We start from the raw sequence: 26530 nt of genomic DNA, 5'->3' as shown, positions 1-26530 counted from the left end.
AGGTTCTAGAAGATGGCAAATGTCGCGCTTTTGATAGGCGATCGAAAGCAAGCAAAGAAAGTTGTTCTGTTCTTTCACGGCGGTGGCTATGCGGCCCCAATCACGAAAGGACATCTGGATTGGTGCTGGCGAGCGTATGTCCTTGCGGGGATCGAAGAGGGCGTTGAGGTCGCAGTGGCTGTTCTTGAGTACACTTTGATTCCCGAGGCGAGATACCCAGTACAACTTCGACAAGCAGCAAGCGGACTGGCTTATCTTCTACACAAGGGAATTTCACCTCAGGATATCATAATTGGAGGAGACTCTGCCGGCGGACAACTAACAGCCCAGTTACTCTGTCACCTCCTTCAACCACTACCCACAGTCCCAGAAATAACATTAGCCAAGCCCCTGGCTGGTGCCTTTCTGGTTTCTCCATGGGTAGCCCAATCCACCGACGATGCTTCATACAGAGAGAACGCATGGATAGATATGCTTCCAACACCAGGCATTGTAGCATTTACCAAGGAGTTACTAGGCCCTGACGCCGAACCCACCATCTCAGCATTTCCACTAGATAGAGATGAGTCTAGTTTGGCCGGAATGGCATCTGTCGTGAGCCAGATGTACGTGACTGCCGGAACACACGAGATCTTCCGAGATCAGGTGCTTGCTTTCAAGGAAAGGGTCGAGCTCTTGAACCCCGATCTGAAGTTGCGGTTTCAGCGTTATGAGAATTGTGCCCATGACTTTATAGTCATCGAGAACGAAGATGGAGAGTGTACTCAGGATATGAAGCGGTGGATGCTTGACTTACTGGCTGTGGAGTAGGGTTACAGTTACATTCTGAATCTAAGAGATCGGCAATTATGTGATTCGCTGTCATGTTCACGACGATCCAGTTAGCTAGCTTTACAGGCAGAGCGGGATGTCGGCCAGTACACTGACTTGAATAACTGACTCATAGAGATCAGGCATCTTGTATCCGTACTCGCAGAAGATAAGATACCTAATAAATTAAGCTTTTGCAAAGTCACCAGGGAGTGTTTCACTAGCTGGGCGGTCATTAGATACTCCGTAGCTATAAACTTAATCAAGCGGTTGAGCGTTCTGTCATAGCACGCTAGTCAACATCAAGACCCTTTGTGGGGAGGTTAATGGCATCATCTCGGATAGCACGGCGGTTCTCCCAGCCTTTTTCAATACAAAGGCCGCGGATTAAGCACCTGGTGGTCTTCTTTTAAGGTTCCAGAAGTAAAGTAAAGGGGAGGTGACATGGCAAGAGACTCTCAGCTCCCCTTGTATTACTCCACTATAGACAGAGCAGCTAGCCTTATATTGATAGCTTAGGTATTACTTAAAGTTTATTACGACTTTGTAAGTTTTTATTATATTTTATAATTATCAAACAAAAAGAGATCTTTATATAAATAGCCCATACTCTGGCTTAAAACAATTTCCCTCTTAACTTCTGTCTAAGCACTGGCTATTTACTTTACTTCTCGCACTTATCATCACTCAGATTTACTACCTAACCAATCATCCAACATGAAGATTTCATTCTTCCTATCGGCCGTTTTAGCCTCGTGGTATGTCATGCCCTCTTTATCTCAACCCAGAGGCATATTTGCCTTATATTTAGCCTATATATATATAGCTAACATGACAACAATAGCGTCGCTGCCCAGCAAGATCTTTATTGCTGCTCTGTCAACGCGGCTGGACAGATTGTGCCGCGTAATGGCTATACCGCGAGCTGCTGTGGCCGCAATTCACTTAGTGGTGATGGGGTAAGTCTTCTTGTTTACTTGAAAATGTTTATCATATTCTGTGCTAATATAAGCATAATAATAGTCTTTCTGTACTGTCTTTGGAAATGCCCGGCCTTTTGAAAACTGCTGTCGCGGTAATAAGGATAAGGGTATTGGAGTTTGCTCTTAGTGTTTGAACACTTATCATCTCATTGAACCTGCTGGAGCACCCTGACAATTGCTGGAACTACAGTTATTGCCCAGGTCATAGTCCAGTGACACAGTAATCAGAGATATCTATAGCATTTCAACTATATATAGCTAGGAATTATTCATTACAAGAGCAGTATAGAGTCAAAGTATGTATTACGACAAGACCTATCCAAGTCCAATCAACAGCTTCGCCACTCTATAATAAGATTCAGAGTTTACATCATGACCATAGCAGCAAAAGTCGATCCAAGTGCAAGCCACATCTTAGGCCAGTTCCCAGCAGCGCCGTTTGTTGAACCATCAGTAGTTGAAGGCGTAGCTGCAGCACTGCTCGCGGACGAAGTTGCACCAGCGCTAGTTGTCTCTGCGTTGTTGTTCTTGAAGTCGGAGCTCTCAGTCTCGCTAGAAGCGTCGGATGAAGCTGTTGTTGAGGACTCGGAGTCAGTCTCGCTGGTTGCCTTGGTGGTGAATGTAGATTCGGAAGATGTCTTGGAAGTAGTACCCTTGGAAGATGTCTTTGAGGCGGCTTCGGAAGCAGTTGATGAGGAGTCATCATCGTCGTCGTCACTGCCACTATCCTTCTCGTCAAACTTGATGCTCTTGTATGAACCTGTCTCATCGCTGTAGGTGTAGCTCTCCGCAGGGTTAAGGTTCTCAATCGCAATCTTTTGAACAGTCATGGTGTAAGGACCTTTAGTGTAATCAGTCTCTCCGCCAGCCCACTCGATAGTTCCCTCAGCGTTATCAGGATCGCCACCGGCCCAGATACCAAGCTTGACGCGCATGGGAGTCTGAGGATAGTTCTCTCCTCCGAGAGCATCGGCATAATTGAGTGTGCGGACAGCGACGCCGTTGATGTACCACTCGCAAGAATCCTTGGTCCAGTGGATGGTATAGTTGTGGAACTCCTCCTGGGCTTGGGTGACTGCGTAAGTAGCGCTTCGAGTATCGGATTCGGAGTTTCCTTTGCCGTAGTAATTGGTCTGAACGTCTCCGTCTTTACCTCCAAGCCACTCCCAATCAATCTCGTCGAGAACATCAGAAAGAAGGACGACAGATGAGACGATGCCGGTTCCAGGAGCGGCCTTCAAGTGAACCTCCATGCGACCGAAGAACATGTACCACTTGCTCTGAATGGTAGGCGAGTCACCCTGCTTGGAGACAGTGAACTCGGCACCATCAGAAGTATACTTGACAGTGCCATGGCCAGTTCCCTCCCAATTGTCATCATCAGCACCCTTCGTGAAGTCGACCGAGTATGATGAAGAAGCAAGACCTTTGTCAGCAGAGCATGCTGGGCTATAATCAGTGTCTGTTAAGGAAAAACAAAGCGGATATTGTTCACATACTCTTCTTCATAGGGTTGCACTCGCTGTAGGTCTGAGCAGCAGCTGAAGCAAAAAGACCCGCAAGGGCGATCCTGGACCAATACATCGTGGAGAAAGTAAGAAATTTTGGATTAGTTAAATTAGTAAAAAAACGAGTGAAAGTCGTAGCAGGTCACAACAAAAAGAACGAGTGACTTTTAAAGAATGCGACGTTGGCCTACCACGAGTTCAAAAAGCGAAAATGAAAGCAAAGATGCGCAAGCAAACTTTAGGTAAGTGGGAGGGAATGGTAGGCTGTGGTGGGTATATAAAAAGCGACAGCGTTATCTTGCTGCGCCTGGCAAACTTTTTTTTTCAGCTAGTCTAGAGCTCTGAGCCCATGAGTGTTGGTTCAGAACCCAGTTTCTGTTACTGATAAGGCAATCGAAAGGGGGGGAGATGAAGATTGACCCGGTAATACTGGGTACCGTTGCGTAACGCAATCCTTGCCAGTGGAGAACGGGTTCCCTGACGCGTAATTACCCGGTGGGTAAGTCGTCACTCTCTATGGGGAACACTTCAGCTGATTCCTCCAAGATCGGATGAGTTGGGCCGTGTTATCGGCATAGCTGAGAATATTCAATCATCAATGGAATCGGGACGCATCATTGACTTTTTCTGCCCTGACAATCACAGTGGGCTCTAGTTGTTTTAGTCAGGCACCGAAAGAATCCTCCTGTCAGCTCGTAAAGAAGGTTTGTTTCGGATAAAATTGTGACCCTGAGCAAGGGGTGATGATCTCGCGAGAACGTTCTTTTATTGCAACACGATAAATACCACTTTGAAGCTTTCGCGACTGTTGTATTGAGCCGTAGCCTTGTTGGCGTAGTGCTAGATTTACGTAGCACAGATCGAAGTGCGACACATGGCTTCGGGTGCGTTCGATGAGTGTCCGAGAGCCCGAGAATTGGTGTGTCTTTGCGGTAAAAATAGCTGACGCTAGACCTAACGCTAGTAAGGCCGGCCGCTGCGTCAGTTAGTATAGGGTAGTGCCCTAGAAATCAATGACTAGGAAGCGATATTATATTCACAATTCAGAGAAGAGAACAGGATAATAGATATATTTATATTTTATGTTCAGTCTACCTCACTTCTATGTAATGCTATCGAAGATATTGGTGACTTTAACACGTCCCTGACGATGCGTCTGACATATCTTTGTGGAGCTTAACCCTCCGCACGAGATGTACTATTGCATTAACTCACTTTGACCACAAGAATATTCTCCTATCAAGATGAGATAGGCAATCAGCTTGATAATGATAAAGGAACTCTAGTCTCTATTATTATTTATTCAAAGCAGCACTAAGCCACAAACCCAACTCAACTCCAACACGCGCTCCCTGATCAATCATACTCAGATGACCAGCGTTATCGATAACGATAACCTCGCTGGCCTTCAACGCGTTTCCTAATCTGTGCGCAACCTCCACAGGGAGCCACTTATCATCAGCTCCCCAGATGATCTTGATTGGCAGCTTCGGCCCGACCTCTCCATATCTCGCCTCCACCTCCTCCGTCGATCTGGAGTTGGCTTGGCACAATTCACGAATGAAGCCTCGTTTTCCACCTTCTCGTAGCCAAGGCTCTTTAAGCATCTGCATTGTCTCTTTTGGTAGTTCGTAGTATGCTGCGTCGCTGATGTAACTCTCTAGTATGCCCTCAAAGGCCGTATCGGGGAGTTGTTCAAACAGCTGCGGGTTTTCGGCGATGACTTTGAAGAGAGGTTGGCCAAATGGACCGATTGCGACAACGTCGATGAGACAGAGGCTGGCATATGGCAAGCCATGTAGGAGATAGCCTCGTAGACTGACGAGACCGGCGTTATCGTGGGCGATGACGTGAGCCTTCTCTTGAGTCCAATCTGTCTGCCAAGACTTGAAGAGCGCAGCAAACACCTCTGCTTGTCGCGCGAGGTTGCTATCATACTCCTCAATTGCGCTTGATATGGCCTTTGTCGGATCTAATTTCTTCTCTGCTGGCGTGTCGCCGAAACCAGGTCTATCAAAGAGATACACGTGAAACTGACGCGACAATGAGAGGGCAAAAGGGACCCAGACGCGAGATGACCACGGAGTCCCATGAATAAAAATGAGAGGAGGAGACTTGGGATCACCCAGTGAACCCCATTTCACATCGTAGCTGTGTGCTGAGGTCTTGTAGTGAAAGCTTTGCGTTAAAGCTGTAGGGTCGTGTGATGAGGTCATTGTGAGTTGTGAGGTGAGCTTGAGTGTTGGAGTGTCAATGCTAAGGGAGACGTGAGATGGATTGAAAAAATCTGAAAGGAAAAGTGAAGGAGAGTCGGAATGAACTATCGTAACTTATTTATACTTAGCAGGTGGCTCATTGATGCAGAATATGATGACAGTCAAGCGAAATGGAGGGTGAGATAATTGAGATGACGCGCCCGCGCCTTTATTTTGACGACTCACTAAACCACAGAAACCTGCTTCGAGAAGTTCCAAGATAAACACTGTCAAAGAGACGCGAGAATCAGATGAATTGACCCTGGTGTCTCTTGGCCTTATGTGCAATGATAGTGGCCAACTTTTTATGTTATTTGAGTAAGTATAAGCTACTTTTAATCTGCCTTCCCATCTTCTCCCTCAAGTCGCAGCTCAGCAAACGGTGATGTCTTGGAGCAGTACCGCTTCGTGCCCTGAAGTTGCCAGAACCAACACGCTGCGCCAAACAACTCCATGTCCGCCACGTACGTTCCAAGACCAACATCCTCTCCACTACCATGATCATACTCAGCTTCAATCTCAATCCGAATGCGCTTCACCTCCTGGGCATGTCTCTGCGACATCGCACCGACTCGTTGCGCAGCCTCATGTAAACTAATCTTCTCCGTACGCACCAGCACGGCTAATAGATTATTTGTATCCTCTAAAAATGTCTCCTTCTCATATGAGAATATCTCATTTAGTAAAGAGCCAATATTTTCGCTATGCTGCTGGATCTGACGGATTCGTGGAATAGCGTTGTGCTCCCTGGAGAGAAAAGTACCCATTGCCATCTCGACAAAGAGAACGGTATAGATGATGCCGGAATTCTGCAATTTGTGGTCTGCATATTCTTCGACGGTCATGTTCTTGGCTTCGCCGTAGATCAGGGCATGAGACTTGCCAAAGTCCTTCATGGCAGCGCAAGACTTGGCCAGCCAGACCTCGAAGCGCTCCTCGTTGATGCGTCGGCCACGGATGTGCATGCGCGTCGAAAGATCGTAGATAGCTCCCAAGAGGAACGGATCTGTCTCCAAGTCCGAAACCACCTCGCGGCACTCTTCGTATGAGTTTGGATTCTCCATTATGCGTGCAGCGGATACAATACCGTCTGCCATCCGCTGCGGAGTATCGCGCAACTTCTGGAGATCTCTAGCCAGACGTTGTCCCGATGGAGTCGCCTGGATCGCCTTGAGGATAGCAGCGCTGTCAAAGATGTCATCGTTGATAAATTGCACAGTCATGAAGCCTGTAGCCAGAAAGATTCCCTCATCGTCGGCGTTTGGGTAGAGATACGTGCACATGGACGCCGTCTCGTTGACGATGCCCTTGATGAGCGTCTCAGCACCGAGTTGCTTGAGATGCGGGTACAGCCATCGCCGAACTTGTCCAATGACCTAGTCTGCTCTTGGGTGTACTTTGTGAGGAGATGGTGGGTGATATATTTGTGTCAACGTAATTAAAGATTCGGGGCCATCGGACGGGAGACTTGAAAGCTTGTTGTGCTCGCTCGTAGTTGACCTTGTAACGAATGCCATATTTGTGTATATAATGACTTGAGAAGCAGAGGTAGATTGTCTCGATGAAGGAAAAAGCTGAATTCTTATACTGCATTGAAGAGGGGGTTCTGAGACATTGATCTAAGACATCAAGATAACCGACTTGTACTTGCAAGGCATTGCATCATGTAATGAACAGGTTAACAGTCTATCACATATAAATGCCAAAATGCATCATTACCCCCTATAGAGTAAAACGGATTTTTCTTTTGACTCCCCCAACCCTCCATATGATTTCAGCGTTTGAAGATTCAGTACACCATTTGATCTGGCGTACCGTTCTGGCAAGCAGATTCACCGACAAAATGACGTGCATTAGCTGTGACGCAATGTAATACGTGGCGACTTTCCTGGTCTCCCGATAAGGGCGATGAGGCCAATAGGCCTATCTTACGGTGAAGATATCCTCAAGACCTCCTGTGTATGCTGTCCTCCTTTGAAGGATGGGACGAGACGCTGCTTGACACCTACCTGCAAGTACTACAGCTCCCTCTTGGGGACAAAAAAAATATCCGACGTGGATTATCATACCATGGTGTTGTCGGCAGAGGGGGGAATCAGAAATACCCAAAGAAATTCTTAGAAATAACATAGCAATACCTCCAATTCCCGGCTTACTCCAAGGCAATAGAAAAGCATCTTGAAACAGAAGGTTGAGATGGGCAGATCAGCCAAAATCAGTGAATGACCCCGCGCCCTTAATTTGACGCCTCATCCCATGGACCAAAACCTCCAACTGCTCAAGTCAAGCACTTGAACTTACCGCGAATGGTGCCCACGATTACTCTCTTAAGCTCTATTTACGATTGCCTCTGTCTGATGCAAATGACGGCAATGAATATGTCTGAAAATCGGGAAAACGTGATGAATTCAAGCTAATTCGGCAGTCTTGGCAATTCCGGGCGCAATTGATGATGTAACCCGCGCCCTTCAATTGACACTGAGGATAAGTAGCCTCGCAGCCACCAAATTCCCTCCCCCCTCAACATAATCAAGTCACGAAAAGGTTGTATGCTATTCATCGTCATTGAGCACATACCCCGGCTGCGACACCATCATGTCGACGACTACAGCCGTCCAGCTCGAAGCCTACGGCAACGGCACAACATACGAACCCACCACCGCCTCAATCCTCCGCCCAACAAGAGCCGGTCTCGCTGAAAACACGTCCCCAAGCAGCCATGACTCAGATGACCCAGCACTCGAGGCTTCACGCATCGCTGATAGCACCGTCCCCGACGGCGGCTACGGCTGGGTCGTAATCGGTGCCTGCGCCGTCGTAGCATGGTGGGTCATCGGCCTCAGCTACGTCTGGGGCGTGTATCAAAACGCCCTCGTGGAGCGAAACGTCGGGTCTCCTCTGGCTTTATCCTTCTGCGGTTCCTTATCGCCTGCTTTGATGGCGACTGTTGGGGTTATTGTGTCGAGAATGCTACGGACGTTTGGGACACGGAAACTCAGCAGCGTGGGGATCATTCTCATGGCGCTTTCGCTCATTGGCGCGAGTTTTGTTACGGATCATCTCGTTGGATTGATTTTTCTTCCTGGTATTCCTCTTGGCCTCGGTATGGCTGGTTGCTTCATGTCGTTCTCTCTCGCTCCGGCGCAGTATTTCATGAAGAAGAGGGGTCTGGCGAATGGTATCGTCTATGCAGGCGGTGGCTTTGGAGGCGCGATTATGAGTATTGCGACCAATTCTCTTATTGAGAAGCATAGCGTCGAATGGGCCTTTCGCATCACTGGCATCCTCATCGCTGTTTCGGGACTCCCAGCTGCACTTCTGATTAAAGAGAGGGTACCTTTGGCCAAGACTGGAATCGTTGACTGGAGACTCTTTCGACAGCTCAACTTTGCAATCCTCTTCTTCGCCGCTGGCATCGGTATCTTCCCTCTTCTCGTCCCACCTTATTTCCTACCCCTCTATTCTCGATCTATGGGTCTGAGTACAAGCACTGGTGCTGGACTCGTCGCAGGCTTCAGTTTTGCATCTGCTGTAGGAAGAATTATGAGTGGATATCTCTGCGATAAATTCGGCCCGTTGAATACGCTTGCGGCATTCTTCCTCGGTAACTCACTTACCATGCTTGCCCTCTGGCCTGCATCAACCACTCTCGCGCCCCTTGCTGTCTTCGCAGTGCTCAATGGGCTGATGAATGGTGGATTCTTTGCTTCCATGCCAACCGTTGTCGGTAACGTCTTTGGTTCTGCTCGAGTGTCAACAGCTATGGGTATGGTGATCGTTGGCTGGGTTGCTGGCTACCTCTTCGTAAGTTGACTATTCATCTACCTCTATAGAGAAGACTAACGGGTATCTGCAGGGATCTCCTATTGCTGGTTTCCTTCTTCAAGCTCATGGAGGTGCAGATGAGGGGCTGGGCGCATATCGACCTGCCATGTTCTACGCTGGCTCCATGTCAGCCATCGCTACTGTTCTGACTGTTATCCTACGGCTGAGAATCAACAAGAAATTAATGGCAAAGGTCTAGCCTGTCAGTCTTTAGATGGAATAAAGAACATAGATAGAGGAGAGGGTCCCAGGGCTCACTGCGGCGGTCAGATAACTTGAGGTATAAATAAATGTTAACTAGATAAAAGTATACTACATATCTAACATATAGTGTTTCTCCATCCTGGAAGCAGAGCAATAACTTGGCCCAGTCTCCCTTAGCAGATGTTCAAATCTCATACTTCCTCCACACTATTTCTTGTCCTTATTCTTATTGGCAATACAAATTGGGCATCGGTCACTATTCATGTACTCCACTGAAGTTGGATAATGAACCCCGGTACATTGACCATTGTTTTTGTATCCCTCACACATTGCGGTAGCCGCGAAAGTTGTGTTGATAACGTAAAAGCATTTATTACACTTGTACACGTCTCGTTTGGTGGTGCACATCTCGAGTGAGTATGTAAAAGATATCTGGCTGTAGTTTGTGGATTAGTTCAGACTGTGTTATCCTTGAAAGAATTATAGTACTTGAAGGTAAGAGCATGGCCTTCGCAATTCCGTCGATTTTATATATAGTCCTTGCGTGGCGGTGAAAAGCTGAGGACCGTATCTTGGACCATCGGCATAAGAGACGTGCATTTCTAGAATGCTTCATTGTGCTGATCCTTATGTCTTGATTCACATTGTTCAAACATTGGATTTTATCACTGACAGTATGGCCATGTTTTTACAGCTCTCAGTACATAGACAACCCATAGTTTACGGTTTGTTGTCAAGTTTCATTCTTTCAGTAATCACTTTGCATAGCTAACTACTGCTGACTGATCGTGTTCCATGTCTCACCCTCTTACGCGACAGCTAACCACTCGGATTAGCTATCAGATTCACAGACAATACACTTGTCTTCCTTCTTCCGTTCAAAGCAAGGACTGCATTCACGAAGCATGCTAGCTGTCAATTGATGTTTTACCCCAAGACAAGCGGCATGACCTCTGTCCAGATATCTCTGGCATGGTTGAAGAGTGTGCATTGTTCTTGTGATCTCCTCGCCGCACGTTTTGCAGATCACCACTGTGCCCGGAACGATGAACATCCTGGAGGCGAATTTTAAGTTCGATGTTGATGATATGTTTGGCAGTGGGGTACCGTGAAGTAATGGCGGGGGAAAGTGGAGGCTTGGGGAATTGTGCTCTATTTAAATGCATGGTCTGCCCCCACGAGTTGTGTAATAGTGAACGTATGCAGTCCTTCTACACGTTATGGGATGCACTTCTCAAGCTTGTTCTCACGGTACTGCGCTTGAGCATCATTGATTCAACACAAGCAGCGGCGTAAACTCTCTTGCATAAGCCGTCTACAAGTGCTTCTCGGCTCGATTATATGCTCCATATCTACAACATGAGACATGGACTTCAGCCTAGTTAATGAAAGCCCAATTATGCAACGAGACGGTAATCACCCAACAGAAAACCTTGATATCGTTCAAGAACGGTGTTTATGCACTAGCTAATACCTAACATTCAGTAACCTGCCTATTGAGTTCATCCACCGACCTGTCCTCCTTTACTGGGCAGCAAGCTTCTTCCTCAAGCACACAGGGCAGAGACTCTCATGCGTCCTCTCCTTATGGGATCGGTATCTCGTACCTTTACAGGCTTTCCCCTCCGTCACTTCCTTGCAAGGTATAGGTACAGCATGAGTCTTGTTGATCTCAAAATAACAATCTCTGCACTCTTTGACTGTAATATGAACGAGGCACATTGTTGCGTTCAAAGGGCTTTTTAATGGAGTATGTGGTTGTGTAAGTATTGGATTGCTTTGTAATGAATGTATTGGAGAATGGTAGGGGAAAAATACTAAGCCTCCTGTTCTCTTTATATACCTGTACAATCTCACACGTGGCTTTGTAGCCGTGTGGAACAGTGCTACAAGAAGAAGAATGTGCATTGAATGATAGTGAATCGTTTATCCTTTATTACTGTGACTCTTGAAGCGGAAGGTTGTCTTATGATTGGCTGCAAAAACGTTACACAACTAATCATATGAGCTTGCGGGATGAATACAAGCTTCAATACTAAGCACAGATGTCACACAAGAAGCAAAGCACATATTTCCATCGCCACAATCCCCATTCTTGTACCTCGGAGGAGTGCAACGACTGCGATACCTCTTGCTACTCCGCCGACATTCTTCTGGCCAATTCCCCCGACAGCAAAACCTCCCAATCCGGTACATCTCATTGTAGCCTTCAGCTACGGTGATTTCCTCCCTTAACTTTCTATAGTACGCTTTGCACATCTTGACTTAAGGTTATATAAGTTTTTATAAAGTAATATTATAAGAGGCCTCCCAGTCAGCTGACAGGCTGAGCTACCCCTTGCGCCATTGATCAGTACCAGATAAGCTGTAAACTCGTTTATAAATAAGCACTAGTTGCTGTCAAGGCTGCAAGCCCAAGTAATTACGTCTTTTTCTTCATGGCACTTATCAAAACTCCCCTTGCCGCTTCCCTGTGTTCAGTGCCCGTAATTGCAAGACATAATGTCAGACGCCAATAGTATAACCAATGACGGATGGTGCTACGGCCAGATTCAGGCTAATTCAGATATTGCAGGATGGGGTGTGAGTAACCATCACTGCGCTAAAGTATCGAGGCTGTCTGACCTGTGCGATAGACAATTGCAACGTTTGCTGTGAACGCATCTATGGGTGTATTCTTTTCATCGAAAATCTGGTTGGCGCATGTAAAGAACATATACAGCCATGCCAGAAGCGAACAACCTCTAACTACGGGTCTCTCGTCTTCTTCGCAAAGTCTTACACCTTGGGATGAGCTCTTGCTTTCCATTGCTGACACCAACCTCGTTTCTGCATTGGGCGTTGTTGTCTCATCATTGGTTAACTTGCTTTCCGATATCGATGCATATCCAAACTACCATCTTTGGATCGCCTGGATCTTAGCTGATCTCGCACTCATGGGATTTGGCGCGGCATCCCAGATCTATCGCAAGGTCAGAGATAACCAGGCGGAAAGATATAGATTGATCCCAAGAACTGTCCTCGCTTGTGTCACCTGGGCGTTATGGATTTACTGGACCTATCTCATCCTCACCCGCTTCCAGGCATTTGAGGCGACGTGGAATGCACGTAAGAGCCACACACCGCAATGTTTCAGCACCCATCTGGACATATCAGATGATCGGTTTACTTTTACTTTTTGGATATATATGAACTTCTTTTGGGTTTCTCAGTCTTTTATCTGGATTATATTAACCCCTTCGCCAGTACATGTCTACTTTGATCGATGGCTCTTCACTTTCGACATTTGGTTAGTGCGCCTTGCGACATCAGTCCCAAGGGCAATCTGGCATCTGATACGACGCCGGGGACCAAGAACTGCATCCATTATCATCGGGAGCGCCTGGCTATTTCATGTACTGCCAACCTACGCAGCAGTACTTTTCCTACTCCCCAGTCATCTAATGGACCTGCCTTTTGCTCTCATTTTTATCCCATGGGATATTTACGATATCTTTATTGCAAAAAAAGCAACCAAGGAATTGTGCTAGACGTACCGACCTCCGTTATAGAGTCTGTTAACAACAGCGAATCAGACTGGGGCTTTGGACAAATATTTCCAATGGTCTTAACAATTCTTTTTCTTCTGAATTGTGCTGATGCATACTTGGGTATGGAATGAATCACCATATAGTAAGGAATACAACAATAAGCTGATCCATATATCCAGCAGGGTAAAGAATGCACCGTACGGCCGCTGTCAATAGCCTGGAGCTTTCCATAACTGGGACGGTATACAACTTCATAGGTGAATGTTGCCTATTGTCAGGGTCCGGGGATGAAGGTGTGCAGTATTGGAAAGAGTGGTTGTTCAAATATGCACTCCAGGAGTCCCCAATCTACCACGCCAAGAAGCATGCCTGGAAGCACATTCATGTTGCAGAAACAATTGATTTTGGCCTTGGGAGCTAGAATGCCATATGGTTTTCACGTAGAAGTAAACATCTCTGGCTTAGCAAGATACATAAGTCATGTGGCTGGAAGCTTGCTTAGGCGCCCATCCTTTGTGGTGATACATCCAATGTAGATGCAGTTTTCAAGCCTCAACTTGCTGTCTAAGCTAAGCTACCGTGAAACACCAAAGTTTCCTCTTACCGCTCCTTACTTTCTTGGCTGAAGCTGCAGTTGCAGCATAAGGCCTGGGCTTTGTGCACTCCAGGCATGCATCAGTATCCCTTGTCTTCTCGACTTTGACTTCTGGCTTCTCTCCGCTGCATTTCCCCTGCTTGACCAGGCCGTCGCATCTTGCCTGAGATCGCTCGGCGTCAAGTTCATAGCCACATTTCTTGCACTTGGTGATTGTCTTTGTCCATTGACACATCTTGAAGGGATTTACGGTATGTTAACTAGTATATGAAGTTGTTGCTTTGTTTTACGCTTAATTTAATTCTTTACTAGTGTTGAGGTTGATAATTCAGTTGGCTTGCTATAATTTATACCTCAAGTTGCGTTGTGATGTCCAATGACCCATGATCTAAAGGACGTGATTGAGGTTAGTCTCACAGAGGGGTCCCAGAGCTCTAGTAGAGTTTGAAGAAAAGGTAATGCGCCGCACAAGTGGAAACAACGTTCACATGCTATTCACAGTAGAGGGGAAAAAAACCACAGCATCTTCCGAATGGATTCCTTTTGACCTTGGTGTTATGTCTGTTCCACCACAACCTTTCTGTTAACCTCCTCACTGTCCTCCCTGCGCTGCAGGCTCGTCTGGCTCGTCTTCGTCTGGTTGTGTGCCTCTCGAACAAGTCTCTGGATCAACATGTTTGATATTTGTGACCGGATCCTTCTTCTTTCCTTTGCATGGACGACCATTCTTGACATCAGGGTAAGATATCGTTGGACTTTCTGCGTCAAGCTTCTTGCACACGCCGCACTTGATGAGATTGTTTTCAATATGACCCATTGTGTATGGTGAAAACAGTCGCTAGTGCGCTTCGCAAGAGATTGTAATTTTTTGTGCTCGTTCTTGTTGTCTCGGTTGTCACAAGGTGGTTGATCGAGGTCCCAATCCTCGAGTCTAATCCTCGGTCTTATATCTACACTACATTCAATTGTATACACAATCAGAGGGGTAAGGGAATTGAATCATGAGCTCCAAAAGGCTTGTGAATCTACTCTGGGATAGTGATGCCTTGTCGACAGCGACAGTGGTTGTTACTCAGCACGAATCATCACACACAAAAACGCGCTGTGCTAGGAGGCTCTGAAACTTGCACTGAAAGAATGTGCGACTAATGTCTCACAGTCGTTTGGCCGAAGTTGACTCCATCACTGAGACGCTGGGTATCCCAGTGAGGATACATCTGAGAGCCCCATTCCCCTGGTTGTCACTTCGCGCATAATCTCCAACTTAAGCTCCTTTCTACTTGCGAAATGAGGGCGCGTCAAAATGTATATCCAGCACTGAAATCTCTTACAATCTCGTTGATCTCCGGGCTTTTTTCGCAACCCAAAATGAGTAGCTGAAAGCTATGCATACTTGCGGCTTCCCTCAGGCTGTTCCTTTACTAAACAGCTGGATTTCAAATCCTCAATAGTTTTGATCAATGCTAGTTGCGGCTGTTGTCTCACCCTCTTTTGCCTGCATTATCCCTCCGAATAATTACATCATAATTACCGGGGGCTGAGATAGTCTACCCCGCTCCATCTTATCGCCTCAAGCTTCAACCTGGCCTCAATTTCGTTGAAACCAGTGCAACTCAGCATAAGAGAAGTAATTACAATTATACTCTTGAAAAAAGTACTGTCGCAGCAATTTGAAGATGTCGGAATCACAACTTGACATCAAAGCACTTCGGGCAAAGTTCCCTGCTCTCCAACAGGATCAAGTCTTTCTCGACAATGCTGGCGGGAGTCAAATTCTCGGGGCTGCAGCTGACTCGTGGGTTTGTTATGACTGTGAACTCGAATTCGTTTTGACCGTTGTTCTAGGATACGAGATTACCTCATCACGTCGAATGTGCAGATGGGCGCCTCGTATGGCGTAGGAAAACTCTCAGCAACAAAAGTGAACAAGGGCTACGAAGCGGCCGCACGATACATCAATGCACTGCCTGATGAAATTGGTACTTGGAATCTTCGCACAGTTGTCAAAGAATACCCAACTTACGGATAATATAGTTTATGGCGCCTCTTCAACCCAATTACTACGCAACCTGGCACTGGGCCTCACCTTTGCTCAAGGCGACGAGATCATCGTATCAACTCTCGATCACGAGGCAAACATCGCACCATGGCTAGACCTGGCCGAGCGACAAGGACTAAACATCAAGTGGTGGACTCCACAAGGACAAGGCACCAATCCCAGGCTCACAGTCGAGAGCTTAAGGCCGCTCTTGTCCGATAGGACGAGATTCCTGGCTTTGACTCACTGTACCAACCTGCTTGGATCAATCCACGATGTCAAGGCCATCGCTGCAGCTGCTCACGAGTATCCGAATGTCCTCGTCTGTGTTGATGGAGTAGCTTATGCGCCTCACCGACCCATCGACGTCAAGGATCTTGGAGTTGACTTCTACTGCCTTTCATGGTACAAAGTCTTTGGTCCACACATCGCAATGCTCTACGGTAGCCGTGAGGCTCAGAAGCGGCTTCGTCCACTGGGCCACTACTTCAACGCCGCCGAAAGTCTATCCGATAAGGCTGGATTCTCTGCTGGAAGCTATGAGCTGATAGCGAGTATATCAGTCGTGGTTGACCATCTTCTGGCTGAAAGCTGGGACAAGAGTATCGCGCAAGAGACGGAAATCCAAAAATTACTACTCGAATACCTGGACAAACGAGATGACGTAAAGATTTACGGAGAACCGAGCTCAGATCCCAGAAAGCGTTTACCTATCGTCAGCTTCACTATTGATGGGTGGAACTCTCGAAGTGTCGTAGCGGCTATCGAAGCCAACTCGAATCTCGGGTTGAAGCATGGTCACTTTTACTCTCATCGTTTGGTAAAGGAGGTTCTTGATCTTGACACAACTGATGGCGTTGTGCGAGTGAGCATGGCACATTATAATACTCGTAAGTTTGTGACACTCTGTTATTGCACTACTAAATCTTTGCAGGCGAGGAGATTCAGACCGTTATAGATACCTTGCAGGACATCATTGTCAAGCGATGATGTGAGGAGAAGAGTAGATGATGGAGTAAAAATACACAGAATATACATCATGTTTTCTTTGGCTCAAGTATTATCCGAGCTTCCAACACCGGGATCTCTTCTCCATGCTGAGATGTCCCATCCGAAAGGCACAGAACCGCTTACATAACCCTCAGTTTCCCCATCATAAATATGACTGCCCCCAAGACTCTCATCTGGTGGAAATAACCCACTCGGGAGCTCATCCTCAGCCATGTTAAACGGCGAAGCGAGATGATGGGCAAAGTTAATATCAGTATTGACAGATGCCTCGACAATAGTAGGATACGGCATACTGGCCTCCGACCCTTTGAGAAGAGTCAAGGGATAGCATAGTAACTCTCTTAGCTCATACATCAAGTGATGAAGTCTAGTATCTCCGCTTGACTCAACGAACAGGTAGGAGTCATCATCAAACGATCCATCTTCGTACGAACCAGAATCCTTCGATGTCCCCTGAACTTCTGGTAAGTGCTCATTTAGAGTGTCTTGGTATCTTGTCAGTCGCGTGTGAAAGCTGCGTGCTATCTTATCTTTAGTAGCACACAGCGCAAGAATCTCGATACAAGTGCGTGAAAGCACAATGTCCTGCTGTCTGAATGCAGCCGCACCGCCGACAAGGAAGCTTTTGATCGCTGTGAAATTCAGCATCAGAAAAGTAACGTAGCATTGGTACCTGATAATGAGTCAGCTTGGTCCTAGGTATTGGATAGCGTCATACATAGTCAACCAGCAATTCTTCACCACAGCTTTTTCTTCATGAATCAGCCCAAGAAGTCGCCCTGAATTGCGGGCAGCATGTATGCCCTCGAAAATAGCAGCCGTGGCCTCAGGATCCCAAGTACACGCTGCTATATCCTTGTGAGTGGCAAGCAGCGCCCGAGTCTTGAGAATAAGAGCGGACATGTAGAAGAGGTGCATGTAAAAGGTAACGCGGCGTTGATCAGGAGAGATTTCCGGGGTGTGCACTAACGTCTCAAGACGCATGTATGCTGGTAAGTTGGTTCGCCAGAGCTCAAGGTCTTCGTGCATCTGTCTCAAGATAGCGGGAGATAACACTCTAAAAGATGCCACGGTTCTTAAGACGTTGGCTTTCAGGACTGTAATTTGTGCCATTTTCTGCTGGATCATACCGATAACTGGATCCTCTCCCGCGGAATCTAAGTCTCCAGTATTGTCCATCTTCTCCCTCGTTTCCTGAACAAGTCATCAGCAAATAATCCGTTCTGTACAGGTCAACTCACGTGGATACACCGGGATACCTCTGGGCTGGGGATATGGCCGAGGGTAGCTGTCACCCAGCTTCGCACGGTGATGAGCGCCGCAAAGGTTCTTGTATAGCCATTAAAGTCTGTTTCTGAAAGAGTTGCTGGCCGTTTGCCAACAGCCAGCCCACTTGAGGAGCCCAGGAGAATGCCCCAGTCTAATGGCCAACCCGGTCATCAGCGAGGTCCTTGATAGAGCATCGTAGACTCACCTGTATAGGATATTGCCAATGATGATTTGGCGATGACATTGTATATTCCCAAACAGCAACAGATCCTCATCGCACGCAGAGGAGCCTTCTCAACGACATAATCGAGGAACAGCCTAGCCTTTTGATAGAACGGCGTGCAGATCGATGCATTGCCATTCGGTAAAGTCTGTCGATCATATTGAAAGCCCAAGGCACAAATTGCCAACAGCTCGCCATATGCAACCTTTTTACCAACAACCTGATCAGGGTTCCCTTCCCGACTCGCAAGAAAAGTGTCAATAATCGAATCCGCTTCCTTTCTCGTGTAGATAGGAAACATATTCCCCAAGTACGAGCAGTAACAATCGATCCCATCTCGCAGAGCTTGGGTAGCCACATCCGAAGTCTCGGTAGAGAGAAGTTCGTTCTCAAAGAGTAAATTGCAGTCATAAATCCGCTGACTCCATTGTACCCTCGCACTTGGTGGATCTCTACAAGTCAATGCAGAAGTACTATCCTCTCGCTTCACAAACTCGAGCGCTGCTTCGATACCGAAACCATCGCGAATTCGGTCAAACAGGTTGCTAGCTTCATTCACAGGCCGTTCCTGCAAATACCGATACAACGCCGAGAAAGATTCAACATTCTCCTGCAAAGCTTGCTGTCGTCGTATAACGGCCTCTGCTCTATTAGCATGGATGGGATACTCACAGTCTTGTCCTTTGGATTTACAGGGTCCGCATTCGGGGCGATCCCCGTCGCATTTTATCTTTTTCAGCTTGCAGACCTGACAGGCTGAGATGACTTTGATTTTGCGGGGAATTGCCAAGTCGCTGGTGTCTTTTGGGGCTGAAGGAGTAGGGACTGGCGTTGCTGATGGACGTGGGAGGATTGGTCTGAGGGTTATGGAAGATGGCGTTTCCATTGTTGATAATGGCGATTTGTTTTGGTAAAACCGAGTGATGGATGGTTTGGAAAGGTAGCTTAACTAAACTGCTAAGCGCCGCCACATGAGTTGAGGGAGAGGCGACTTAGAACTTGCCACCCCCGCGTGATATCCTATCTTATCTTATCGTATTACGTACGATTCTGTGCAGGCTGAGATTACTTCATTTTTAACACTGCTCTATTTGCTTACAAGACAAGATTACAGTTTATATATTACTAAAGCAGTTTTAGAATAGTAAAATAAAATATCCCTTAGACAGCTAGAAGTAAAGATAAGAACTATTTATACCTATTGCAAATAGTTAAATATAAAAAACCCATTGACACTATACTATAATAAGTAGTATATCTGTTAATATTAAATACCAATTATAACTGTATTACTTGTTCTGGGCCCTATCAATCAAATAGCAATCTGAAATAATTGTTCATTGCCTTGTTTTCTGCTAATGCCAGTTCTGGGGGGGCATGGTAAAGACGCCTATAGCCTAGGCCAGGATGACCAAATACGTCCCAAGCTCTGCCCTGCCTGGTAGTGAGTGTCTTGGATCCGCAAGATATTCCCATTTCCCCATATCCAGCGGGAGATCCCGTATTCCAGAAGGATCAACCTAGCCTACACACATCAAGAGCCGCCAATCAGTACCAAGATAATCCTACAACACTAAAGCTATATCATTTCAAAACATTCCTTCACCATGCATATCACCTGTAACTCCAAGCCAGCGGCTTTTCACGTCGCACAGAGCGTATTTCCCGTCAGCAGATCCCGTATTAAAGTTCCATCCGATCGGGCTGATTATTCCTCCGAGCTAACCCCCGGCTCCGGATCCTGATCCTTCAATTGCAACGACACCCCCAAACCATTCGATTAGATCTCTGATTGTCCCTTGATTTTTGCAGAGGGTTGATCGTCCTGTTTGTCTCTGATCGAATCCGAATTCCGAAGAATGCCGCCTCCCAATTGTCTCCTCCACGTCGAGGACACCTTTGGACCCGTCGTCAAGGGATGCGGGTCCAATTTCGACTTCACCTTGTTGTTTGAGGAGACGATTCTTTGTATTCTTCCTCTTTGCGTGGCTATTGGTCTTGCTGTATTTCGGATTACGCGACTTTGGAGAAAGCCGGTGATATTTAGGGGTTGTTTCATATTGCCGCTGAAGCTGGTATGTTGATTTCTGTTCCGTTGTCTCCCTTGCGCCAAGGAAAAGTGATTGCAGACTAATGTGATGGCCTCAAGATCGCATGGACGTTGGTACTTGGATCGCAAGCGAGCGTCGTCGCGCTCTTCACCATTCGCGATGAAACTCGAACGAGAGCCAGTATTGTCGCGGGAAGTATTGGCATAGTCGGCTCCGCGATACTAACATGCCTTTCTTTCCTGGAGCATCAGCGCGCGGTGCGCACTTCGTCCATCTTGGTCCTTTATCTTCTGTCGGCTATCCCCATGGATGCCGCTCGCGCCCGAACCCTTTGGCGAATGCTAGATGGACGAGACCCTGCGATTGCTGTTATGGTGCTGGCAAGTACTAAGGTTCTCGCTCTGGTCACTGAGATGTTGTGGAAATGTTCGTTGGTAAACAGACATGAACTATGCGATGCCCCAGAGGAGAGCAACGGTATCATTGAACGTGCGCTTATGCTGAGAATGATGCCGATTTTCTGGGCTGGATACCGCACGCCGTTGCAGACTGAGCATCTCTCCAAGCTTAGTACCAAGTTGCAGAATGCCGAATTGAGGCCGACCGAAAAGGGTATGCTCCAACGAAGGACGTATCACTACCCACATGTTGACTGACAATGCGCAGGACCGAAGAGGAAGCAGGAGCCGATCAAGCTTGCGAAAGAGATCTTCTTCTCTCACACCATCGAGTTTCTAGCGCCTATATTCCCCCGACTATGCTACCTTTCCTTGACCTTTGCCCAACCATTCCTCGTCCGTCGAGCGATTGACTACATCTCGAAGCCAAAGACCGAAGGCTCAGATCAGAGAGGTGATGGACTCATCGCAGCATATGCTCTTGTCTACTATGGCATTGCAGTAAGTACCATTTCTTATGACTGGTCAGAGTGCTTCTAATAATAGCCAACTAGTTTGTCTCCTCTCTGTATGAACAAAGCGCTGTTCGAGCCACCACTGTCGTCCGTGCCGATCTATCGATGCGAATCTACCAGCAATCACTCCTTCTCGATCGAGTCGTGGATACGGGAGACTCAAGTACAACAATGATGACTGCCGACGTCGAGCGCGTGCAGCTCGGAGTTCGAAAGATACATGACGCTTGGGCTAGCTTCGTATCTGTTGCAATTGGACTCTGGCTCATCGAAGTACAGCTCGGTCTTGCAGCTTTGGTTACGTTAGGGTTGATCGGAGGTAAGCCAATTCACCACCTTTATAACGGCCATAGCTAACAGTAGACAGGCTCTTTACTGCTTGGCGGATACTGGTCTGGGCGCGCTAGCAGATTCCAGAAGAATTGGATGGCCGCCATTGAGAAGCGCCTCCACAAGACAGTGCAGGTCTTGAAGGGTATCAAGAGCATCAAGCAAATGGGCGCGGCGCCAGCGATAAAGACCATGCTTGAAGATGAAAGACAATCGGAGATCAAGCTATCCAAGAGATTCCGTCTTCAACTCATTGCACTTGTAACCTTATGTGAGTTGCCATCATCTTCCTATCAAACACCTGCTGATCAATAAATAGCTTTCACCTCTCTCACCATGCTTCCAGCCTTGGGTCTCAGCGTCCACAACGCTGTGTCGGACAAATCATCAGGACGCATCCTCACCGCCCAAACAGCCTTCCAAGTCATGACCCTCTTCAACATCGTCAGCTCAAGTATACAAGACTGTACCTCCCATGTCATGGCTATCATGGTAGGACTCGGCTCACTGCAGCGTATTGAGAGCTTTCTCAACCAGCATACCTGGACAGATCCTCGAAAGTCTATCAGAGATGCTAGCATCAGTACAGATGAGAGTTCTGTTGGTGGCTCAAGCGAGAAGAAGGTTCTCACCGACGTTGCTGTCAAGATTCAGAACGTTAGCGCAAAGTGGACTGACGATGGCGAAGATATCATCAAAGACGCTACGTTTGATGTACCAGCTCATGGATTGACTGTCATCGCTGGACCGACAGGCAGTGGAAAGTCGACTCTGCTGCGTGTTGTGTTGGGTGATCTTACACCGTCATCTGGAACCGTCTCTGTCGATGATTCGCAGGTTGCTTTCTGTGACCAGACGCCTTGGATTGCTAATATTAGCATCAAGGAGAACATCGTGGGTGCCTTGCCTTTCTATGAAGAGCGATATCGCATGGCGCTTCATGCATGTGCTCTTGATCAGGACATTGAAGATCTGACAGACGGAGACAAACATCTTTGTGGCTTAAATGGACAGTCTGTCAGTGGAGGACAGAAAGTTCGCATTGTGAGTGACTCCGTCCATTACATGACACTGCGCGTGCTAATCACGTCTCTAGGCTCTAGCGCGCGCCGTTTACTCCAAGGCTACTCTTGTTCTTCTCGACGATTGCCTTGTCGGCCTCGACACCAACACGGAGCGCCACATCCTCGGTGAGATCTTCGCTCCCCGAGGTCTTCTCAGCAGCGCTCCCACCACGACTATCCTCGCCACAAGTTCACGTAAGATCACCCCTCCCTTTCATTACACTTACTAACAGCGCCTAGCGAGATATCTTCCCTTCGCCAACTACATCATCCTCATTGACGCCGACGGCCGTGTTGTTCGGCAAGGCACATACGCCGAGATTACACCGCATATAGAGCAGCTCGAACATGACGTGCTGCAAGTATCTGACCGCGCTGCCGCTGCACGTGAACCTAGAGCTCAAGACTCTGATGAACTACCCAACACTGCAATCACCAATGACATCGCTTTCAAGAAGGGTGCCAATGGTGATTGGGCTGTATACAAGTGGTACTTTGGCGTCATTGGCTGGATGGACTTTGTTGTCTTTCTATTCCTCTGCTTGGGATTCGTGATAGGCGTCATATTTCCACGTGTGTCACCCGTCGTACGACTTTTATCAACCTGATGCTGACCACCACTAGAAATATACCTTGGACTATGGTCGGAGAAGACTCTCCAGGAACAAGTTGATACACTTCCGTCATTCTATGGCGTCTTCTTCGGCGTTGGTTCAACGGCATGGATAGCTCTCTTCTCAGCATGTGTATGGCTCTTTTTACGCATCGCAGTTCGGACAGCAGCTTTGTTCCACCATCTCATTCTCACTACAACACTCAAGTATGTCATCCCCTCTGACACTCCTCTTTTCGCGGATGCTAACGGTGTTTTAGTGCCAAAATGGATTTCTTCTCCCAGACGGATAGTGGAGTCACGTTGAACAGGTACCATCACGAACTGTTGTGCACAGACATTCGCTAATCGCAACGACTCTTAGATTTAGTCAGGACCTGCAGATTACCGATATGGAGCTACCGCTGGCTTTCGTTGGCGCCACGATGAACTTGCTGATGCTTATTGCGCAGTGTATCGTTGTCACGATCCAATCCCACTACGCGGGCTTTGCGATTCTGGCTATCGCTGTTGTGATTGGCTTCTTTCATGAGTTTTATCTTCGCACTTCTCGAAGACTTCGTGTCATGGACATTGAGGCGAGGTCACCTGTCTTGTCGCTGCTGTTGGAGTCTCTTGATGGACTCGCTACTGTGCGCGCATATGGCTGGGCATCATGGTACTTGCGACGGGGCATCGAGGTCCTTGAGCGATCACAAGTACCCTTTCACTTCTTGCAGTCTGCACAAGTCACACTCAATCTCTCAGTAGACTTGTTTGTCGCGACTCTTGCCCTAGTCGTTATTTCCATCGCTGTTGTACAGATGAACACCAGTGGCGGAAGTCTTGGTCTCGCGCTGTTCAACATCGTGGGACTTGGGCAATCAGTCAAAGGTGTCGTATTCTTCTGGACTTCGCTCGAGATTACACTTGGTGCAGTTGCTCGTATCAGAGACTTTACTCAGGACACAAAGTCGGAGCATGAGTCGGATACGAAGCCTTCGGCGGAGTGGCCATCTAAGGGCGAGATTCACTTCACCGATGCGACACTTACTCATTCGTGAGTATTGCAATCAACATGGCGACTTTGGAAGCTGACGCGTATTGTAGAACTTCGTTGCCACCGACCATTTCGAATTTGACGCTGGATATCAAGCCAGGCTCCAAGATGGCCATTTGTGGTCGGACAGGAAGGTATGTTCCTCTGCAGCCACGTATCTCATCAAGTTAAAAGATATACTGACTGAATCGCACAACAGCGGAAAGAGTACCCTTGTGAACTCATTGCTCGGCCTAGTGCAGGTCTCTTCAGGTCTCATCAGCGTCGACGACGTTGACATCTCAACCCTGGCCAAGGATGAAGTACGATCACGCTTCGTAGTCCTCCCGCAAGAATCTCTCATCCTCTCAGTAAGTATTCGAGAGTACGCAAAGCTTTTTGGCATTTCAGACGAGCAAGAGATTATCCAGGGCCTGAAGAAGACAGGCCTATGGCAGACGATTGAGCAAGGAGGCGGTTTAGATATGATCGCCTCAAGCGACACCTTCTCCCACGGAGAGCGTCAGCTCTTCGCCATGACACTAGCCTGCCTCAAGAAGGGCAAGATCGTGCTTATGGACGAGCCAACAAGCCAGTAAGCCGCACACGTGACAAATCTTACAGCTCACAGCTAACCTTATCAGCGTCGACAATGATATCCAGACACAGCTGCGCCAGACAGTATTTGACACGTTCCCTGATAGCACTGTCCTCTGTGTCACGCATCAGGTTGCAACTATTGTAGAGTTTGATATAGTTCTTGTACTAGATGACGGCAAGATCGTTGAGCAGGGTGATCCCAAGGAACTGCTGCGGCAGCCAACTTCGCGTTTCGCACAGCTGTACTCGGCTGGTGAGCTTTGACCTCGGGGATGAGATTATGCAATGCATGCTGCAGGTGCCTTTGTCATGATGACGCCGGACTTCGGGCGTGCCGAGCAGTCAGTTATAATTAGATTTCTGTCATGTACTTCAAGTGCTTTCTAGTTCTTATTTTCGTATTCCATCCTTGTCTCGACATGGCAATAAAAGGCCCAATATGCAACCACCATCAAAGCTCTTTGTTTTTCCTTGACATAATCCAACAGCCGTCAGATGATGGTATATCCTGATAGCGCTACACAGCTTGCAATTGCATTAGCGCAGGCCGCAGTTTTGCTCCAAAGTCCATCGCATACCCTAGCGCCGAATCTGCTGATGTTTGCTGCTTACCCTTTACCCCTCAATAACTGGATCTAGTTTGTCATCCACTGGTCAGAGCTTTTGTGATAATGTTTGTAGTGCTGATATTATACCGTACATAACTGGAAGCATCTCCGAGCTGGACCCAAACATGTCGAGAGTGCATATGCAGGATGAGGGCGAGTGAACACAAACTACATTCCCGAAATTTAAGCTAGCAGCCAACCTGCATATGTACGGCCTTTTCTCAATGGAACGTACGTTTGCGTGGCGTTATGGTATTGGTTGGAGAGGTGCAGGGGGGGTTTTGTCCCGCACTGACAGCCGACCCATCATCTGCAGCATGAACCGTAAAGCTTGCTTGGTTTACCACGCGGTTGGTGCTCGAACGGCTGGGTGTTCGTTTCCGTGCTGCAGCGTGTGTTGCACAAAAGGTACTGCCCTTCAGAGGCACAGTACTAACTACCGGCCTTGGCGGAGGAAACGGTTCAGGGGGCAACCAACAAACATATACCTACACAAACTGTTTGCTACTACTGTATCATCCGTTTGTGCTAAATCACTCATCTGATATCCACGCGTCGGCGATGATCAGAGCTACCGTAGCCCATAGATTAGAGAGCAAGGTCAGGATCATTCGCCCCGGCGTAAGCTAGGGACGCGCCGTATCTCTGGGTCGATGTCGCATTTCTTCCCACTACGGCCCGCAAGGATATCGTGCTTAGCGCTGGGCCAAGAGTCGACAATGTAAATTCTGCGAGAATTATTTCCAGCATAACAATGCTTCTATTGCATCAAGCTTGTGCGGGTGAAACCCTCTCTAGCCCATCTAATTCCCGTGCATTTCTTGCTTTTTTTCACCTCGCTTTCGTACCTGAAACGGGCTACCTCGTCCCCATATCAAAAGGATTCGGACCCGCTATGTTGGCGACTACTGCAAGCGTCATATCATGAACCATTCCAGAAACAGGTCCGATCGTCGAAAGAGGCGTGGAAGCCACTTAAGGACTTGTTCTTGCATCCGTAGTGCGATATTTCACCAAGTAATTGCCTAGATTGCTTCTATGCTATACCGGTGATAGCTAGATCACGCGCCACCCATGATTAA

General features: G+C 47.5%; 11 protein-coding genes across 14 annotated transcripts; 5 read left to right on the top strand and 6 right to left on the bottom strand.

Moving 5' to 3' along the window:
* Positions 1–12: 12 nt before the first annotated feature.
* Positions 13–810, top strand: FVEG_16819 (hypothetical protein; the record flags this gene model as incomplete). The annotated part of the gene is made up of 1 exon (XM_018906058.1): positions 13–810. The coding sequence occupies one exon, from the start codon at positions 13–15 to the stop codon at positions 808–810; it is 798 nt and encodes a 265-aa protein (XP_018757794.1).
* A 757-nt stretch (positions 811–1567) lies between these two features.
* FVEG_10527 (murein transglycosylase) lies at positions 1568–3709 on the bottom strand. Of its 2 annotated transcripts, XM_018899686.1 has the most exons (3): positions 3293–3670; positions 2446–3237; positions 1722–2364 (listed from the first exon to the last, which is right to left on the bottom strand). In XM_018899686.1, the coding sequence occupies exons 1-3, from the start codon at positions 3375–3377 to the stop codon at positions 2159–2161; spliced, it is 1083 nt and encodes a 360-aa protein (XP_018757796.1). In that variant the 5' UTR covers positions 3378–3670; the 3' UTR covers positions 1722–2158. The 2 variants fall into 2 exon arrangements, with proteins under 2 accessions (XP_018757795.1, XP_018757796.1); XM_018899685.1 differs by having other exon boundaries at positions 1568–3237; positions 3293–3709.
* An 887-nt stretch (positions 3710–4596) lies between these two features.
* FVEG_10528 (hypothetical protein) lies at positions 4597–5517 on the bottom strand (the record flags this gene model as incomplete). The annotated part of the gene is made up of 1 exon (XM_018899687.1): positions 4597–5517. One exon carries the CDS (start codon positions 5515–5517, stop codon positions 4597–4599), a length of 921 nt encoding a protein of 306 aa, XP_018757797.1.
* A 374-nt stretch (positions 5518–5891) lies between these two features.
* FVEG_10529 (hypothetical protein) lies at positions 5892–7073 on the bottom strand (the record flags this gene model as incomplete). The annotated part of the gene is made up of 2 exons (XM_018899688.1): positions 5892–6890; positions 6954–7073. The coding sequence occupies 2 exons, from the start codon at positions 7071–7073 to the stop codon at positions 5892–5894; spliced, it is 1119 nt and encodes a 372-aa protein (XP_018757798.1).
* A 1026-nt stretch (positions 7074–8099) lies between these two features.
* On the top strand, positions 8100–9683 carry FVEG_10530 (hypothetical protein). Its single transcript, XM_018899689.1, has 2 exons — positions 8100–9360; positions 9413–9683. The coding sequence occupies exons 1-2, from the start codon at positions 8152–8154 to the stop codon at positions 9578–9580; spliced, it is 1377 nt and encodes a 458-aa protein (XP_018757799.1). The 5' UTR covers positions 8100–8151; the 3' UTR covers positions 9581–9683.
* A 2341-nt stretch (positions 9684–12024) lies between these two features.
* Positions 12025–13623, top strand: FVEG_16820 (hypothetical protein). The gene is made up of 3 exons (XM_018906059.1): positions 12025–12168; positions 12222–13235; positions 13295–13623. Exons 1-2 carry the CDS (start codon positions 12088–12090, stop codon positions 13113–13115), a joined length of 975 nt encoding a protein of 324 aa, XP_018757800.1. The 5' UTR covers positions 12025–12087; the 3' UTR covers positions 13116–13235; positions 13295–13623.
* Positions 13624–13660: 37 nt separating this feature from the next.
* FVEG_16821 (hypothetical protein) lies at positions 13661–13945 on the bottom strand (the record flags this gene model as incomplete). The annotated part of the gene is made up of 2 exons (XM_018906060.1): positions 13661–13684; positions 13730–13945. The coding sequence occupies 2 exons, from the start codon at positions 13943–13945 to the stop codon at positions 13661–13663; spliced, it is 240 nt and encodes a 79-aa protein (XP_018757801.1).
* Positions 13946–14302: 357 nt separating this feature from the next.
* Positions 14303–14527, bottom strand: FVEG_16822 (hypothetical protein; the record flags this gene model as incomplete). Its single annotated transcript, XM_018906061.1, has 1 exon — positions 14303–14527. One exon carries the CDS (start codon positions 14525–14527, stop codon positions 14303–14305), a length of 225 nt encoding a protein of 74 aa, XP_018757802.1.
* A 772-nt stretch (positions 14528–15299) lies between these two features.
* FVEG_10531 (hypothetical protein) lies at positions 15300–16831 on the top strand. Of its 2 annotated transcripts, XM_018899691.1 has the most exons (4): positions 15300–15505; positions 15556–15689; positions 15745–16638; positions 16683–16831. In XM_018899691.1, exons 1-4 carry the CDS (start codon positions 15387–15389, stop codon positions 16736–16738), a joined length of 1203 nt encoding a protein of 400 aa, XP_018757804.1. In that variant the 5' UTR covers positions 15300–15386; the 3' UTR covers positions 16739–16831. The 2 variants fall into 2 exon arrangements, with proteins under 2 accessions (XP_018757804.1, XP_018757803.1); XM_018899690.1 differs by having other exon boundaries at positions 15307–15505; positions 15745–16806.
* FVEG_10532 (hypothetical protein) lies at positions 16621–19266 on the bottom strand (the record flags this gene model as incomplete). 2 transcript variants are annotated; one of them, XM_018899693.1, is made up of 5 exons in its annotated part: positions 16636–17432; positions 17478–17953; positions 18001–18179; positions 18234–18869; positions 18924–19137. In XM_018899693.1, 5 exons carry the CDS (start codon positions 19135–19137, stop codon positions 16802–16804), a joined length of 2136 nt encoding a protein of 711 aa, XP_018757806.1. In that variant the 3' UTR covers positions 16636–16801. The 2 variants fall into 2 exon arrangements, with proteins under 2 accessions (XP_018757805.1, XP_018757806.1); XM_018899692.1 differs by having other exon boundaries at positions 16621–17432; positions 18234–19266.
* Positions 19267–19935: 669 nt separating this feature from the next.
* FVEG_16823 (hypothetical protein) lies at positions 19936–25794 on the top strand. The gene is made up of 14 exons (XM_018906062.1): positions 19936–20326; positions 20401–20914; positions 20969–21201; positions 21255–21534; positions 21583–21816; positions 21865–22589; positions 22642–22804; positions 22850–23182; positions 23234–23429; positions 23483–23533; positions 23587–24261; positions 24312–24395; positions 24461–24835; positions 24885–25794. The coding sequence occupies exons 1-14, from the start codon at positions 20111–20113 to the stop codon at positions 25102–25104; spliced, it is 4299 nt and encodes a 1432-aa protein (XP_018757807.1). The 5' UTR covers positions 19936–20110; the 3' UTR covers positions 25105–25794.
* The last annotated feature ends 736 nt before the right edge of the window (positions 25795–26530 follow it).

Source organism: Fusarium verticillioides, chromosome 11 (assembly GCF_000149555.1).
Source record: "Fusarium verticillioides 7600 chromosome 11, whole genome shotgun sequence".
Lineage (NCBI taxonomy): Eukaryota > Fungi > Ascomycota > Sordariomycetes > Hypocreales > Nectriaceae > Fusarium > Fusarium verticillioides.
The sequence above is the reverse complement of the archived record's forward strand: the minus strand, read 5'-3'. Positions and strand labels throughout refer to the sequence as shown.

Bases quoted from the DNA above. Each gene is read 5' to 3' on its own strand.
- FVEG_10527 (XM_018899685.1), bottom strand. From the start codon at position 3,377: ATGTATTGGTCCAGGATCGCCCTTGCGGGTCTTTTTGCTTCAGCTGCT. The intron at 3,238-3,292 runs GTATGTGAACAA...ATTATAGCCCAG, and splicing joins GTGCAACCCTATGAAGAAGA to CATGCTCTGCTGACAAAGGT.
- FVEG_16820 (XM_018906059.1), top strand. From the start codon at position 12,088: ATGTCAGACGCCAATAGTATAACCAATGACGGATGGTGCTACGGCCAG. The intron at 12,169-12,221 runs GTGAGTAACCAT...CCTGTGCGATAG, and splicing joins CAGATATTGCAGGATGGGGT to ACAATTGCAACGTTTGCTGT.
- FVEG_10531 (XM_018899690.1), top strand. From the start codon at position 15,387: ATGTCGGAATCACAACTTGACATCAAAGCACTTCGGGCAAAGTTCCCT. The intron at 15,506-15,555 runs GTGGGTTTGTTA...CCGTTGTTCTAG, and splicing joins CTCGGGGCTGCAGCTGACTC to GATACGAGATTACCTCATCA. The intron at 15,690-15,744 runs GTACTTGGAATC...CGGATAATATAG, and splicing joins TGCACTGCCTGATGAAATTG to TTTATGGCGCCTCTTCAACC.
- FVEG_16823 (XM_018906062.1), top strand. From the start codon at position 20,111: ATGCCGCCTCCCAATTGTCTCCTCCACGTCGAGGACACCTTTGGACCC. The intron at 23,430-23,482 runs GTATGTCATCCC...ACGGTGTTTTAG, and splicing joins ATTCTCACTACAACACTCAA to TGCCAAAATGGATTTCTTCT. The intron at 23,534-23,586 runs GTACCATCACGA...AACGACTCTTAG, and splicing joins AGTGGAGTCACGTTGAACAG to ATTTAGTCAGGACCTGCAGA.
- FVEG_10530 (XM_018899689.1), top strand. From the start codon at position 8,152: ATGTCGACGACTACAGCCGTCCAGCTCGAAGCCTACGGCAACGGCACA. The intron at 9,361-9,412 runs GTAAGTTGACTA...GGGTATCTGCAG, and splicing joins GGGTTGCTGGCTACCTCTTC to GGATCTCCTATTGCTGGTTT.